Below are 17,801 nucleotides of genomic sequence, written 5' to 3'. Positions count from 1 at the left end.
AATCATGTCAATTTCGGTCCCCCAAAATCCTTTGTCATATTTTAGTTATATGCATCACTGCATATATAAGTACATGCGTGGGTTTCTTCAGGGTACTCCAGCTTCTTCCCGTAGTCCAAAAACATGCTCATCAGGTTAACTGGTTAATTGTCTTTAGATTCAAGTGTGTGTGAGAAAGGTTGTCTGTCTCTGTGTGTCAGCCTTGTGGTTGACAGGCAACCAGTCCAGGGTGTACCATGCCTCTCGCCCTAAGACACTGGTATAGGCTTTAGCCACCACAACCCTGAACAGGATAAGTGGTATAGAAATTGGATGGATGGATCATTTGTTAGATTATAACAGGTAAAATAAAACAACCTCAGTCTCTTTCTTGACGTTGTTCCACAGGGGTCAAGTCCAATGACCTGCTCACCTGAAGATGGAGGAGATTGTACCAGAGCGAGCCAGAATCAAGAGAAGATTTGGGACAAAAAATGACTAAGGTTGTTATTTGAGGAACTAGAAGTTAAAAATAATCAACCTCAAACAGAAAATTTCTCCCCGTCGGGGAATCGAACCCCGGTCTTCCGCGTGACAGGCGGAGATACTGTCCACTATACTAACGAGGAAGGTGGCCAAGCATCACCAGTCAGCTGTTCAGATATCTCACCATATCCCAGGACTTTTTACATTCAAAGGGTCTCACACACTCACTCACACACACACACACACACACACACACACACACACACACACAAATAGATGCACTACAAAGGTTTCAACTTTCCAGTGGCGGCATGGTTTAACAGGTCATGTCAACACTTGAGTGAGGTTACATTTTACATTCTTGTTGACTCATCTTTACTTTTGTTTTTCAAAATCCCTCTCTGTTGTAAAATACATTCATATAAATTAAAGTTTTAAAACTTTATTTTAGGGGCCCTTCTAAAAGCAGTGCATTCTCTCGGTTCTGATTACTGGATTGCAGTTCCTCAAAGAGCCACAAGGTGGGGCCCTGATCAAAGACATCATGTGGTGGTGGTGGCCAAAGGGTCTACATCAGTGGTTGGTCTTAGCTGTTTGCGTCCATGGAGGCTTGAGACAAAAATGGATTTTTATTTTAATTAATACACACATTGTCATTAAAAGATGCTGCCAAAAAGATGTCAACAATCACACATTTGGGTTAAAAACTGCAACTAAATCTAAAATGTAAAATGATTTAACCAACAGTTTAATGAGAAAATGTTTTGCATTGCACAAGAATAGAAAAGATTGCTATTTATGTCATAAAATGTAAAAACTTTCCACAAGAACAACATACAAATACAACTCATCAAGTGTAATGCAATAAGTTTCATGTTTCCTGGACAATGATGATACTAAATAAATCTTATAAATCAAGATTTGCCATTTTAGGAAACTCTTACTCTTTCTACATCAGAGGCTTGTGTGAGCATTATATAATGACTATAAATTTCCGTTTATCAATCAATCAACTTTTGTGCGTAGAGCCCTTTTCAACGCATAAGATGACCAAAGTGCTTTCCATCAAAATCAACATCAGGACACAACAATTCAAATCCAATACAATAAAAATACAATGAAATTTAATTAAATTGTCAATTATATCTCACCCCCTTACTGTATGTTAAAAGCCAGATAGGTTTCAGGCCCAAAGCCCAAAAAGGCAGAGCAGGTTCCCCCAGGTTGTGTGGCTTTACGTCAGTGTGTGTGGTACTTTACCCTTCCTGCAGCTGGTATCGGGCCTTGAACAGTTTAAACAGAGACTTGATGACACACTTTGGTCTGTTTTTGTACGAGCTGCTGTCGTCACTGATCTGAGTTCACTAAACCCTCAAGGCTCTTTGTAAGTCTCAACGTAAATGCAAAGATTTTACCTACGGATGCAGGACATCACCTGGACCGTTGATTAATTGTATTAATTATGGAGGACGTCTGTGTTTTTAATCCAAATCACCAACCATATTTCAAGACACATAGGTCCTCTGATAAAACTAATACAGTCTGAATCTGTATCGATGTTATTTGGGTGGTAATATTTTTTAAGAAGCTGTCAGCAGCTTTCACTGATCATTATTTAATGTGCTGACACAATTATCAGACCATATTTAGCTGCTGTGTCGCACTACTTGAAAATGTTTTATGAACTTCAGCTGCCCATGTCTTTCTGTACAGTATATCCTCATCCTGTGTTATCTTGGTCTCTGCTCTCTATAGATAACTCTTCAAACTCTTTCTTCCTCCAACCATAAACCAGTTACTCTTAGATATGATAAACATTGTGCTGCATTTATGAGTGCCAGAGAAAACGCCACTCCTTGAGGGAGTGAACTGAGCTTAAAGGCCCCGTTACACATGCTAACATCTGCACAACCAAAGATGCTAACATGCTGATGCTAGATGGATAGTACTCACCCTTACATTGCCTTCTGATCTTCAGCAGTCATTGATCATTGTTGTCTGACTGGGAATGAGTGCCAATTGACGGTAACTCCAGTGTAGTCAGCAAAAACAAAAACAAGACTTCTGTTTCTTTGTAATGTTTACGTACGCAAAGTTATCTTGGTTTATCTCACTTGGGGAAATGATTCTTTGTCTTTTTCAAAGAATTCACCCCTTTTCAGACACCTGGCTGATCTATTAAGTCACAAACCAAAACAACCAAGAATCAAAATAACTCGAACAACTCAGCGGCTCTGGATGTCACGTACAAAAGATACAACAGTTCCATCTTAGTTGAGATTTTGTTTACTAATCAGCGCCATTTGGCAAATTTATGCTATTTGACTCCACCTGGGCTGCCCGTTGTCGCAGATTCTGTTCGTTACTTTTATGGACAGGATTTCTAAGCCCAGTGAAGTGGTGGAGGAAGTCAGGTTTGGGGGTCTCAGGATCCCATCTCTGCTTTTTGCAGATGATGTGGTCTTATTGGCCTCATCGAACGCTGACCTCCAGCTCCCACTGGGGCAGTTTGCAACCGAGTGTGGAGATCAGCACCTCTAAGTCTGAGGTCATGGTTCTCAGTCAGAAAAGGGTGGACTGCCCACTCCAGGTACGGGGGAAGTCTTTGCCCCAAGTGGAGGAGTTCAAGTATCTTGGGGTCTTGTTCATGAGTGAGGGAAAAATGGAGCGAGAGATTGACAGACGGATCGGGGTGGCGTCGGCAGTGATGCAGACACTACACCGGTCTGTTGTGGCAAAGAGAGAGTTGTGCCAGAAGGCAAAGCTCTCAACTTACTGGTCAATCTACGTTCCAACCCTAACCTATGGCCATAAGCTGTGGGTAGTGACCAAGAGAACAAGATCAAGCGGCTGAAATGAGCTTTCTTCTCAGGGTGTCTGGGCTCAGCCTTAGGGATAGGGTTCAGAGCTAGGACATCCGGGTGAGGCTCGGAGCAGAGCCGCCTCTGCATCCAGAGGAGCCAGATGAGGTGGTTCAGGCATCTGGCCAGGATACCTCCTAAACGCCACCCTTGGGAGGTGTTCGGGCATGTCCATCTGGGAGGAGACCCTAGGGTAGACCCAGGACACGATGGAGAGATAAAACTCTTGACTGACCTGGGAATGCCTTGGTATCCCCTCAGAGGAGCTGGTGGACAGGGGCCCCGGGGACAAGGGCCATAACTTTCTCTGCTAAGGAGTGGCAACAATGGTTGAAAACCTGTTCACGGTCTTTTCTCTGGGTACAAAATCAATCCAACAGATCTGTCTTCTCGACAACGCCTTGTGTTGATGCCAGATCTAATTTATCCCCATGGCCTAATCTATCACGCACAGATCGGCATTTATCAATCTGAACATGGGTACGCTCAAATCCCACGCCAGGTCTCAGTCTGTGTACGCAAATATCATGTCAGTGGAGAATGCAGTGCAGCCAGGGAAATCCGTCTGTGGGGTTGCTCTGGTACGCATGTTTCATAAATCACACCTGAATGTTGTCTTCAGCTCATTTTTACACCAAGATGTGCGCCATGCAAGATTGATAAATGAGGACCAGGAAGAGGACAGGGAGGCTCAGTTACGTTAGCTTAATTGTGGCAGAAGAACCAAATGTAGCTTTGTAGCTACGAAAGAGAAAGACAGTTACGTCATCCAGGTAGGAGAATTTTGTTTTTTCATGTTTCACACAAAAAATGATCAAAAAGTTGACCAAAGATCTGTCACATGTCAAAGTGGAACTGCTTAAGTCACGAGTTGAAGACTTTCTAAGACACCTTGAAATGGCTCAGCTGTTTTTTATTTGGCAGTTAATAATTCTTCATTTAAAAGAAAAACTATTTCTAAATGTTATTTTTTCAGTATCCCTGGTCCAGTCAGACCACTGGGAGATCACTAATCCATTCGTTACAGGTAGATTCGTCAGACAAATTTACTAAAAGATGAATTCTCTCAAATCAAAGATCACACTTCTGGTGGTGAGTGAGTCCCAAAAAAGGACTTCCACCAAGATCACGTCTTTTGATTAAGGTGTCAGCGGCAGGATTTCACTTTGTGCAGAAAGTTGACCTATAAAATCACAGGAAAAGGTTTGTTTTTGTCACGTTACTCCTCTGTGCCGCACAATCTACAAACCTGAAGAAAACATCCTCGAAGCAAAGAGCGGAGATAGCGTATCTCTGTGTGCCAGTTTAACAGGGCACCCTGCTTCACGGTTGACCCTTATTATTGTGCTGCCGTGGAACTTTCCAGAAAAAAACTTGTGTTTTTTACATGTATGTGGAATTGGTACATATCTGAGGGGGTCATAAAGGCTTCGACGTGTGTTCGTATCCACAACCAGGTCAACATCACATCCACGTGTCGGATCACGGCAGAGAAAACTACGTTGGCGTTTAGTTGTTGAAAAAGAAAAAAAATCAAAATTCTGACTTTGTAAATTTGTCTCAATGCTTGTAAAAAATGTTGCCCTTTGTTAAAGTTTTTGGCTAAATAAATTCAGGGTTTTTTTTGTAAAAATATGTATATGAAATGTCAATTTAAAGTTAAACACCTGAATTAAAGTTATTACCTGGTTTTATCTCTGTGAAAATTAATTACATAAATCAACATTTCTGTTTTTTAACGTTCCGTCACGTTGTTGAAGTTTTAGGGTCAGTTAATGAAAAACTAACCTTCAAAACGATACGCCCAGCAGAGAAAAAATAAATGTCAGCTCTTTTTAAGGACTGTGTCTGCCCTCCTGGTACAGTTACATACATGTACAATACACACACACACACATCAGCACATAAACACACACACAGGCAGCCAACAAAATATCCCTATCAGCTGTTGAGCAAGTTGGTATTGATGAAAGCTGTGCAGTCAGCGTTGCTCTATCAGTGTTTTTGTCCCAGAGGGATCATAAACGCACAGACTGAGCCTCTTTGAACACACACACACACACACACACACACACCCAAAGATACGGGACAGAAGGCCTATAGGTTTTTGTAGACATCAAGCTCTTTGTCACAAACTTTATTGAATGAAATGGAGATCATCATCACTGCTTTCAAACCCGTCTTTCTCTAATCTCAATTAACGACTAATTCCCAAACTCTGTTAATCTAATCTGACAATATCTGCTGGGAAATGAACAATTCTCACTGTTTGTAGATGAAAGAATCACAAAACAGACAACCAGTGAGTTTCACAAAGTGTGGATGTCTCGATCTGCAGGACCACAGATGGTTTCTGAAATACGTCACGTGGTCAAAAAGCTCAGAGTGTGAAAAGTAGACATAAAACCGTCTGATTTTTTCTAAACGTTTCCATACACTTACAGACAAAGTAGTAGCACCCAAACAGTGGGGGCAGTGTTGCTGTTACTACCCAATACGCAGCTTAAAGGCCCATTATGGTCAACGTCACATACGGATACGGATACGAATACGGATACGGATACGGATGGAGTCTTTTGTCAGTGCTGTGAGTTCATTTGGTCCGTATTTCTGCACATTTCCGTGAAGCTTATGGATACGGACCAAGGGGCAGCATCTGGTCAGTAAAAATTAAGCAGGAGTGCAAGAAGTCGCTGATAAAAAAAAAACAGACTTTTACAGCATTAAAACTAATTTACAGCTTGGGTCTAAACCGCTGATTTCACTCTCAGCACACACTGTATGTCAAGTGACTTTTTTTCTATCTCTGCGGTTTAGAAGTTGTTGGGCTCGTTTGATTTTCCAATCAGATGCACAGCTCAGGTCATGTGACTGGCGAGCGCCCTGTAGCTGCTCGGAGAAAATGTAACAGCCGGCGTCAGAGCAAATGCCGCTCCGTCCATGAATTGGCTTCATTTTACAGTTTCAGGAACAGACGGGTGACATCACAGAGGCTGCGTCCATGTTTTATATAGTCTAAGATACGGACCAAACAGAGCAGTACCACTGGAAACCATGGGGGCAGTGTTGCTGTTACTACCCGAAACAAAGCTTCAAGTGATACTCCGGGATGGAACAAGTTGGGTCACAAGGTTTAGGGCAGAAATTACCCCTACAGCAGTGTTTTTGTGCAGCAGAAGCCCAGAGCGCTCGCGCCAAACACCCCCTCCCTGCTCCTCTGCAGGTTTCCTCTGCACTCAGACGGGGCCATATTTTACTTGACCAAAAACACAAATAAACGGACCCCCACTGAAAAAATCTGATATCGGTCTGCATTCACGCTTTATTTAGAGAATTTTCAGCGCGTTTCTTTCACACAAAAACACCGCTAAATAAGGCTCTAGTTCTCATCGTGTCTCTTCGTCCTGGCAGACTACCTGCGTTTGTTTATACCTGGCACACCGCGCGCGGATTGATACACTAAGCGGCGAGCGCCTTGAAGTTCCGTGGCATTGCCCCTCTTCTCCATGCTTGTTCTGGTTACTCATCGTGTTTTTCCGTCAATTTCACTTCCGGTTCCACCGCGGTCAGCAACAGACATTTACAAAATAAAAGCATGTGAACAACATGCACTAATGTGCGATAAAATATTCAACCGCGTTAATAGATTGACGGGTTAACGCGAAAATAACGCATCAACTTGCCCAGCACTAATTTATATATTTTCACAAAGAAGCAAAAAGGACATAAAGTCAATCATCAATTTTAAATGTGGAATGTGATACTGTCACAGTAGATATGTTGCTTCTTCTGAAAAAGAGTCACTAGAGGGGTCTGAAAAGTTGTTGCCAACACTGTTAGTGTTGGGTTAGCATGTTCCTCTTACGGATGAATCCATGAAAAACTTCCTGACTTTCCGTTTCGCTGCACATTGCGATCAGCTGGGACTCGTACCGTCACAACATCTCCTCACATCTTGTTTCACGGACAGATCAAACTCTCTGCTTCCACTTCTGAGCTTTATCTGATGATTCAGCTGGTTGGTCACAGATTCATCATGTCTGAGTTTTTATACGTTACATAACACACAGACTGATCGTTTAATCCTGTGACTGGATGACATCAGCCGAAGACGTCTGAGTGCAGAGGGACTGAGATGCTTTCAAGACTCTGTGGGAAATAGTTTATACTCCTGTGGAGCCAGAGGCCAGTGTCAAAACACTACGAACATTACTGAGAAAAGTTCTGTTCAAAAACACAAAGATTATATCCTGAATACTTTACCCAGCTCCTTTTTGCCCTAAAGATATTGTGGGGGAACATCACAGCTATTATTCCCCATAGATATGTTATGATCTTTTGATGCCAATTTACTCACCTTTCTTACCCCCATCCACCTGTTGACGTGTCGATCATTCTATTAACACCAGTAATTTAAAGTGTTACTGATCCCTCTGTGAGGTAAATAGCTATTGGCTGTCTTAAAAGTCGCTAAATGACATCACTGATTATTTTGCATAGTTTCCCATTCAGAGCTGTGTCTCCATCCAGCTGTCTTTCAGTTCAAGTCCACTTAGTCCTCTTTCAAAGCCAAGCCAATATCTCTGTCGTCTTTGTTTACCCAGGTTTTATATTCATCTGACACTTCACAGAGAAGACCAACGGCTGAAATACGCCAGATGCATCATCAGTCCATCACCGCTCTGTCACGGCACCAGATCAGATAGGTTTCCATTCAAGTCAATGTGTCAACTTAAGGTCCTCCCTTTACGTACGAAAATGTAGCCGTCAGTTTCAAACTGCTCACAGTTGTCCTCTACTTTGGCATTGCTGTTAACCTATACATCCACCAGGGGAAGCAGCCCAGAGTCAGAAGTTTATGACAATAAAACTCAAAAACAAGTATGGCGACCATTAAGGAGGTGTAAATAATGTACTGCATGTCTCGCTAAAGCCCAGTATCAGGTAGTAACAGCAACACTGCCCCCACTGTTTCCTGTGGTACTGCTCCGTTTGGTCCGTATCCGTAAGCTTCATGGAAAGGTGCAGAAATATGGATGAAATGAGCAGAGAGCACAGACAGAAAGCTCCATCCGTATCCGTATCTGTATCCGTACGTGACGTTGACCATAAATGGGCCTTTAATGGATTCGCTCTGTTGTAGTCCAGCTGCATGGCTGGTCTTGCAGATCACAGCTAATACTCAGCAATCATCATCAATTAATCAAAGAGAAGATCGAGCTGGACAGGAAATTGGGCACGGAAACCACCTAAACCATGTCAAAACTTGTCTTGACTACAAAAACAAATAGAAATTATAGGCAGAGCCAGACCAAGAGTCAACAGGTTTGAGGTTTTACAGCCCAACGTGAATGAAGAGAGACTTATCTTGTGGCTGGTTTGAGCTGACAAACGCAGTCGACACGCAACAGAGCGGAGCCGGACTGTAGATGTATCTGGTGTATTTAAAGCATGGGTTCATGTTAATTTGACAAAGTCAGTTTTATGTTTCAACAGGATATAAGCTTCACATAGTGCATGAAGGCTCGTAAATTAAGATACTGTTGTGAATTGCAGAGCGACTAAAATATTTAGGTTCTGGTACGCTGAAATATTCCTGGTCACATTTTAAGCTCTATATTTAACCTGATGTGACTCCTTATATTGTATTTAATTTGTTTTAGCCTTCTTGTAAATTTGTTCCCAGAAGTTTTTTTTTATTATTTTTTAAAACCAGAGGGACTGAATTATTTCTTATAAAAATAAATCAACTCTCATTGAGTTGAGATTCTGGACAAACCACTTAGAGTTTTCGGTGTCCATTGTAAATTATTGTCCTGGCAAGTGTGTTGCTTTATCTGGAGATCACATTCCCCAGTCATGGAGGACTGGCCATTTTTAAGTCAAGTCATTTCATTAAATATCAGTTTTGAGCATGTAAATAACCAGTCTCCGTCCCTCTCCAGCTGTCCTTACTTTATTTGATGGTAGCCGAATTTGCTTGGTCACCAGTAACCACCTCAACCAATTAGGTGTTTTTTGCCAATCACTGATCACTTCAAACCACCCCATCTTGTCTGACACCACGCCATCCATGACCCAAAACTGGCCATGTTAATCACAAGGAAACCACCCTGGTGGTGACCAAATGCTGAGCTCACGATTTCATTTACAGCCTTTAAACCAATGAGTGTCCTCACAAAGGATGGGCCTGTTGTTCATACAGTCCATAACTTCATTTGAATAGTTTGTGAAGCTATAATCAGGCTAACATCAAGACAAACTTTATTTAACTAGAAGTACAAAGACACTTTTCACTGTTAGTGTAGAGAACTCAAACTTCCTGTAGTGACTGTAAAAACTTTAGCAAACTGGGGCCTCATTAAAGATCCTCTGGGTGTTTAATGTCTGTTGTTCAACACCTGAGCGAGGTGTTACGTAACAGTAAGAGGCCTTGTTATGTAGTTTCATGTCCTCTCTGTTCTTGTTGTGCTGTATTAAATCAGACCTGCAGTAAAGATGTTATCTGCTGCCAGGGTCAGGTCCAGACGAGGGGTCGGGACGAGGGGTCAAGATGAGGATCACCTGTACGAAAACAATCCTTAGGATAAAATGGACGTTTTCCAAAGTGTTAATGTCCAGTTATACGCTGATGATGCCGTACTTTTACACATGGAAAAAACAGACTCAGAGTTTTGAAGTGTCCAAAAGGGAACAAAAGTGAAACTACAGTTTTTTGGAAAAGACATTTTTGGGTTAACAGGTAACAAATGTTGGTAGAGCAACTCATTTTCACTTCTTACTTGTTTTGTCAATACCACCACAAGCTTTAATGTATGCACTTGTTAATTTATCCAAAACAGCTAGAATAAAGAAATAATGCAGCCACACTGCCGTAAGGTCTGTAATATAAGTGGTAACCTTATGTAATTTAGTGTGTTACATAAAAAAAGATTTAACTTTTGTCCATTTTGATTAAAAAAAGAAACTTTTCACTTTTTTTTCTTTCACAACTTTTTCTTAAATGAACAAATACTAATAATATATTGGCTGTCAGGTCAGACGTAAATGTAGCTCACTCCTATTGTGCGTCATGGTAAATGGAAATACACCAGTTAATAGATACTTTCATGTCTTTTAAAGATTTTATGAGGAGGATCTGTTTTAATTGGACTTCCGCGCCACCTTCTGGACCAGAGTCTCTGCACACTGTCGTAAATGACTTTCAGTGAGGTGTGTGTTTGTTTTGGAATTAAATGGAGATTGGATCGAAACAAATTTTCTTTGTTCAAGTCAACTTTTTACTGGATACAACGCCCCGAGGTTAGGTATTTATCAGTACAGTTACGTAGCACAACAGCTTGAAACGTGACAACAAGCTAACGTGGTTGTGTTAGCCAGGTGTATGTAGTGCTATCGGCACAGGTTCGAATCAACTTTAGCACAAACAGTTTAGCCCTTTTAGCCTTTAGCTCGTGCTCTATCTCTCTCCTGTTTCTCTTTCTTCTGCTCCTCTGTCCTTTTTCTGTCTGACAGTTAGGCTCCAGTGTCCACCATCACTACAAAATTAATCACAGAAATCGTTTTCAGCAGAGAAAAAACACAGATCTCTCTTCTCTCTGCTAAACTTCATCAGCCGGCGTGGTGTTCTCATAGAGACTTAGACCCGAACTGGAAGCTAAGAAGTAACAATTGAAAATGAATTAGTTAGCAACTTTTACCACTACTTTTAGAAAAGGAGATTTATAAAGCACATCATCCAGAACTTTCATCTGTGATTGTTAGAAACCAACGTACATGAGCTAAGAAGATAGATAACACCTCAAACATCCCTTTAACTGTTTCATTTCATTTTTTTTTCATTAAAGGTGCTTAATTTTTGTCTTTACACTTTTTTTCCTCAGAGATAAACTCTGCCTGCTTTTAAAGTCTTGCAGTAAAACTGACGTCTGTGCTCATTGTTCTGTTGAAAGTGCCGTGATCGCGCGTGATGATTCTGCACTTTGAATGAAACGATTGCTCAATTCAAGCTCATCGCCAGCTCTCAGCGTTTCTACCTTTAAAGGAAAAATACGTCTTTATCTCTGCCCAGAGATTCCCTTCAACAGCCACACACACACACACACACACACAACCTGACTCGTCTGACCTTTGTCCACCCCAGGGCGAGCCTCCGTTTGTCAGCCAATGAAAAGGAGGCCAGCCAAGGCTCTCCCCGCGTCACACGGCGGCCTGACGATGTCCGAGCCTGAACTTACATCATTTTTTAAAGTGGGTCAAAGTTCACGAGTGGCTGCAGGAGGAGCGGAGGGAGAGGGCAGACAAAGAGAGGCTTTTACTGCTTTGTGAGTTTCAAGATGTGAAAAAAATAGAGAAAAGCAGAGAGATCTATGGGGGATTAATTGGATTATCTGGTGTGAAAGCTGCAGAAAAAACTGCAAATACAAGGAAAAAATCCAGATGCAAAATGTGAAGTCACAGCAAGCCTATGTGTTAAAAATAGTCAAGTTTTATTTCTTTTCAGACACCATCAGCATCCTTTCCTGAATGATCAGTGTGTTGATCTTTGAAACTTGTGACATGACAGTTTGTGCTTAGAAACTATATAAAAAAGTAGCATAGAAAAAGTTATCTAACTCTGAAAATGAGCTGCACGCGCATTAAGATGCTATCACTCAGTTTTTTTCCATCATGAGCGTGTGGCACCGTCAGGACACAGCCGTGTGTGTGCGTGTGTGTGTGTGTGTGTGTGTGAGTGTGTGTGTGTCTGTTTTGGACCTGATCCCACTCTGCTATCAGCGCTCCGCGGCAGGCAGAAGGAACCGGTTACACGAAGACGACGTTACGTCCCGCAGCTCATCAATGATTCACCGGCGGCTTGTTACATTGTGTTTTTCAGATGTGGGGGGAACAACAAGTTCATGCAAATAGCTCAGGAGACGAGCCTCCTCTGACACACACCTCCCTCCTCCACCTCCCTCCTCCTCCTCCTCCTCATGTGGGACATCCCAGAGTATAAAAAGAGGCAGCTGCTCACTAGAGAAACATCTGAAGAAGAGGAAACAGCTTAAAAGCTCCTGAAAGAGACAAAACCTCGACTGATGAGGCCAAGCTGACGGCTCTCTGCTCCAGACAAACTACTGAAGGTAACCCGACGCTCTGTCTGGCTTTTCTTTGTAACGTGAGGAGGGAAAGTTTCTGCAGAGGGATGCTGTTGCATCACCCAGAGAGCTGCATGTAGGGGAGAGGATGCTGCGCAGAAAAAAGGAAAAACTTTGTTGTATTTTTGTTTCCCAAGAGCTGCAAAACTCATCTCTCTCTCATCTCTTCCAGACTTCCTCTAGCCCTTCCTCTCTCCATCCGTCCATCCTCTCGCTGACGCTCCAGACTCCACCACCGCCGCCACCATGCCTCCTCAGATTCAGTCCCAGAACCAGAGCGGCCCCAGGATCCTGCAGGGCGACCTCAGCGCCCTCAGCCCGGCCGTCAGGGAGTTCGTGGATGCCAACGTGACCCTCTGCCAGCCGGACTCCATCCACATCTGCGACGGCTCCGATGAGGAGAACCGGGCCATCCTGACCCAGCTGGAGGAGCAGGGGATGATCAAGAAGCTCCACAAATACGAGAACTGGTAGGTTGGAGACGTCCGTAGCTCTAACTGAGATAGTTCTGGTCATAAATAACATGTTTCTCTAACAATCAGCCGTCACACCTGTGGTGGATTTACTCTAACCACAACAGTAGTCACCTCAGCACATTTGGCTGGTTTCCCGGCCGTGTTGTTGTTAGAGACAATCTGCCTTCGTCAGACCAGAGCAGCTGTTTGAATGAACAACATACCCAGAGAAGGTCCACATTCCCACAAACCTGAAAGTCCAGCTCCTTCAGTGACATCTCTGCACCTTTACTCAGCGTTTCTTCAGGTGTAAGGTCAAACTTAAAAACGCTGTTTGTTCATCCTGAGGCAGGAGGTTTGCACTTAGCTCAGAGGCAGGGACTTGTTTTCCAGCCACAAACAGTCAAACAGTCAAACTTGTCCTGAGGCTGCGCGACGGCACGAGAAATATTCTCACAAAGACGGACATGGGAATGTGGAGGATTATGTAATCTGCCTGATAGACTCAAGAATCCAGTTAGTCCTACAATTTGATGCTCGATTGGTCTAACAATATTTTTTTCCTCAAGTCAAAATAAAATATAAATTAAGCAAATTATTTAAAAGTTAAAATTATGATTTTTTTAAGAAATACTTTTTTTTATTGTTATTGTTACCATGTTTTAACATTTAATACAAATATTTTTAATTCAATTTAAGGATGACAATATTTTACATTTTTTTGTAAGAGATATGGTGTGTCCCCCAACTGTGAGAGTAAATAAACAATTAATAAATAATAAATAAATAATAATAAATAATAAAATAATAATAAATAAATAATAATAAATAATCAAATAATAATAAATAAATAATCAAATAAATAATATATAAATAAATTGTAATGAATAATTAAATAGTTAAAAAAAATATTTACAATACAAAATACAAGGATACTTGTATTAAAACTATTCCGAATACCTGGAAGTATTTTTTTTTCTACACCAAGATCTTCTTCCCTTTCTCCAAAGTATTTTTGACAGGCAAGCAAATTAGTTTTATAAATTGATATAAGAGAAAACTAAAGGGAAAGAGAAAAAAGTCAAATAAGAAAGACGGGAGAAAGAAAAACAAACAAAATTTTTAAATAATTTGAATAAAGAGGGATACCTTGCAAAAAACCTCTGGTTTGATCAAGTTTAAATTATTAACCCTGACAGTGACTTTGCATCCAAAAAGTGACATTATTTCCCTTAATCATCTCCTTAAATTTAGCTGCTCAAAAAAACTTTTTCCCAACATTTACCTCAATGTTTTGGACCCTGTGTGCATTTATTTTATTGTTCTTGAAAGCTCTAATAATCAAAAACATCTCTTCAACCTGAAAATTTTCGGAATCCATCGAAAAATTTCAAAGATTAACGTCGGATTAGACATTTTAATAAAGTAGCTTCTTCTACGGTCAGGAAATCTTTACAGACGTGGTGAATGCCCTGGTTCTCTGTTATCCAGCTTCATATCCCATAAATTGTACATGTGTAGGATCGTTTATACCCGGATAATTTTTCATAGGTCATTTCAGCAGAGAGAGGAATCCAGGAGGAGCTCCTTGTCCAACAATTTCTAACTCAGCATTCCTGCAGAACCTGAAGGATCCTCAAACATGTCGCATAATTAGAGCCAGAGGCCGAACAAAGCTGTTTGACATCTTTCTGGTGAAGGCGCTACTAGCCGAGGTTGCATCCAACTTAGATTGTGCAACTATCTTTGTGATTAGTTTCTGATTTATGAAGGAGTTCACTTCCTTTCTTCATCGTTAGATCAAAACATTTCACTCAGGAAAATAAAATCATGTGGTAAATTAAATGGTGCAAAGGCAAGAATTCAATCAATCTCATGAAAGGATAAAAACACGTCCAATAGCTTCAAAGCTGCAAGACTAACTATCGACTGAAAACGTCAAAGTCCGTCATCATTATCAAGGCAAATCGCATCCCAATCCTCCATATCAAGATCACCCAGCCCATTCTTGTCCAGGATTACGTAAAAGATCGTCTAAGTAATCAGATTTGAATCAACCCTCTGCTTTTCCTACAGCTGGTTGGCCAGGACCGACCCCCGAGACGTGGCTCGTGTTGAGAGTAAGACCGTGATCGTGACTCAGGACCAGAGGGACACGGTGCCAACACCTGTCGGCGGTGGAGTCAGCCAGCTTGGCCGCTGGATGTCCCCGGAAGAGTTCGACAAAGCCATGGGACAGAGGTTCCCAGGGTGCATGAAAGGTACGGCACATTTCATCGACAGTTTGAGAAACGCCTGAAATATATGTAGGAAATGCTCTGCTAATATCTCCAACCATCTGTCCTCAGGTCGCACCATGTACGTGATTCCCTTCAGCATGGGTCCAGTCGGTTCCCCTCTCTCTAAGATCGGCGTGGAGCTGACGGACTCTCCCTACGTGGTCGTCAGTATGAGGGTGATGACACGTATGGGGAAGGCTGTGCTTAACGCTCTGGGGAATGGCGAGTTTGTCCGCTGTCTGCACTCTGTTGGCTGTCCTCTGCCGCTCAAAAGTACGTCATTGACATATAAATCAAACACATACTGATACTTGTGTTGTGCTCTACCTGCATGCTGATTGATTTTAACGCTAATATTTGCTTCCCAGAGCCCCTGACCAACAACTGGCCTTGCAACCCTGAGCAGACTTTGATCGCTCACATCCCGGATCGCCGGCAGATCGTCTCTTTCGGCAGTGGTTATGGAGGAAACTCCCTGCTGGGAAAGAAGTGCTTTGCGCTGAGAATTGCTTCAAGAATTGCCAAAGAGGAGGGCTGGCTGGCAGAGCACATGCTGGTAAGGAATTGAGTCCACCTGATCAGAGATAAGTACGGCACAGGTCTGTGCGGTTGTACGATTGTGACCGTCTTTCTCCTGCTTAGATCCTCGGTGTCACCAACCCTGCTGGAGAGAAGAAGTACATGGCCGCAGCCTTCCCAAGCGCCTGCGGGAAAACAAACCTGGCCATGCTCTGCCCAACGCTGCCTGGCTGGAAGGTGGAGTGTGTAGGAGACGATATTGCTTGGATGAAATTTGATGATCAAGGCAACTTGCGCGCCATCAACCCTGAGAACGGATTCTTCGGAGTTGCCCCGGGCACCTCAGCCAAAACCAACCCCAACGCGATGGACACCATCATCAAGAACACAGTTTTCACCAACGTAGCAGAGACCAGTGATGGCGGTGTGTACTGGGAGGGGATGGACCAAGAACTCCCAGAGGGCGTCAGCATCACATCCTGGAAGAACAAGCCATGGAGCTCCAAGGATGGTGAGAGTTTGACCAACAAGGACTCAGGCATGGACAGCGTTAGGAATTTGACACTGAGCTTACCTTTCTGTTTTCTCTCCCCCAGGTGAACCGTGTGCTCACCCAAACTCTCGCTTCTGCACTCCGGCCGACCAGTGTCCCATCATCGATCCACAGTGGGAGTCCCCAGAGGGAGTCCCCATCGAGGCCATCATCTTTGGAGGACGCAGACCAGAAGGTGAGCAGGAACTGGATGGAAACACTTTGAAAACTTGTAGAATGACAAACAATAAGGGTTGAAAACCTTGAGTTTGAATTCTAACCCTTGCGTTGTTTCTCTCCAGGCGTCCCTCTGGTGTACGAGGCTTTCAGCTGGCAGCATGGAGTGTTTGTCGGAGCCGCCATGAGATCTGAAGCCACCGCTGCAGCTGAACACAAAGGTCAGTATCTACCCAAAAATCTGCAATGTTCAGTTATGTAAGGTTTGAAGTCAAGTATCTGTCTGGGAAACTAGCAAAGATTGGAATATTGATTGTCCGCCTTCTTTTCTGCAGGAAAGGTGATCATGCACGACCCCTTCGCCATGCGCCCTTTCTTTGGCTACAACTTTGGACAGTACCTGTCTCACTGGCTGAGCATGGCTGACCGCCCCGGCGCCAAACTCCCCAAGATCTTCCACGTCAACTGGTTCCGCAAGAGCCCAACCGCTGGATTCCTCTGGCCTGGATTTGGAGACAACATCCGCATCCTGGACTGGATGTTCAGGAGAGTGAACGGCCAAGCCGGCGCCATGCCCTCGGCAGTGGGTTACCTGCCCTGCAGCGGCTCCTTGAACCTCCAGGGCCTGCAGCAGAAAGTGGACCTTGACGAGCTGTTCTCCTTGGACCAGGAGTTCTGGCAGAGGGAGGTGGAGGATGTGAGGAAGTATTTCAGCACGCAGGTGAACGACGACCTGCCGAACGAGGTGGCCCGGCAGCTGGAGATGCTGCAGCAGAGGGTGAAGCAGATGTAAGGAGAGGAAATCAGAAGGGAAGGGTGGAATAGCATGTTAGCATTTCAAATGTAGCATGAGGGTAATTCTAGAACTTTGCTTTGATAATTCTAGAACAACGAGTTGTAGTTGTGTTCCATTAAACCAAACTGTGAAAATTCTAGAATTCTGAAAACATGTAAATCTTCAAGGAGAATTCCTGTCTTGTTTTGTCATTAGCCAGAAATCGTCATCATGGCTCTGTGGGTCGATAACGTCCACATGAATGTTTCTTTTCCTGCTGTCTTTTTCTGGTTCAAACCAATCCTTCTCTACGTCATTATATTATTTAATGATAACTTATTGTGTACGTACGTCAGACTCTCAGGACTGAGCAAGTCTACGTCAGCTCTCCAGTGTTCGACCTCCTGAAAAAGAGGAAATTGTTGTTTTTTGTTCCTATTTTTATTACGAGCTATCTTAATTTATTTTTATACACTGTTGGTATCTCTTGGTTCTGTTTTGTTGTAATCTTGAACCCCAAAGAGGGAAGATGAAAATAAAGTTGTTTGAACTCAGCTATGGTCTGTTGAATGTCGTCATTGTGGGACTCAAAGTGAGA

The 17,801-nt window shown here is 42.8% G+C and overlaps 1 protein-coding gene and 1 non-coding gene across 2 annotated transcripts; one reads left to right on the top strand and one right to left on the bottom strand.

Annotated features, from left to right (window-relative positions):
* Positions 1-536: 536 nt before the first annotated feature.
* trnad-guc (transfer RNA aspartic acid (anticodon GUC)) lies at positions 537-608 on the bottom strand. Its single transcript has one exon. It is a non-coding gene; the product is annotated as a tRNA-Asp (tRNA).
* An 11,749-nt stretch (positions 609-12,357) lies between these two features.
* On the top strand, positions 12,358-17,236 carry pck1 (phosphoenolpyruvate carboxykinase 1 (soluble)). Its single transcript, XM_074672677.1, has 9 exons — positions 12,358-12,451; positions 12,639-12,936; positions 14,998-15,182; positions 15,270-15,473; positions 15,569-15,756; positions 15,843-16,230; positions 16,316-16,447; positions 16,554-16,649; positions 16,764-17,236. Exons 2-9 carry the CDS (start codon positions 12,713-12,715, stop codon positions 17,219-17,221), a joined length of 1,875 nt encoding a protein of 624 aa, XP_074528778.1. The 5' UTR covers positions 12,358-12,451; positions 12,639-12,712; the 3' UTR covers positions 17,222-17,236.
* The last annotated feature ends 565 nt before the right edge of the window (positions 17,237-17,801 follow it).

This window comes from Halichoeres trimaculatus, unplaced genomic scaffold (assembly GCF_033239565.1).
Source record: "Halichoeres trimaculatus isolate MK-OKI-2021-1 unplaced genomic scaffold, fHalTri1.1 fHalTri1_scaffold_1, whole genome shotgun sequence".
In the NCBI taxonomy this organism is placed as follows: domain Eukaryota; kingdom Metazoa; phylum Chordata; class Actinopteri; order Labriformes; family Labridae; genus Halichoeres; species Halichoeres trimaculatus.
This window is presented reverse-complemented; position numbering and strand designations above follow the sequence as displayed.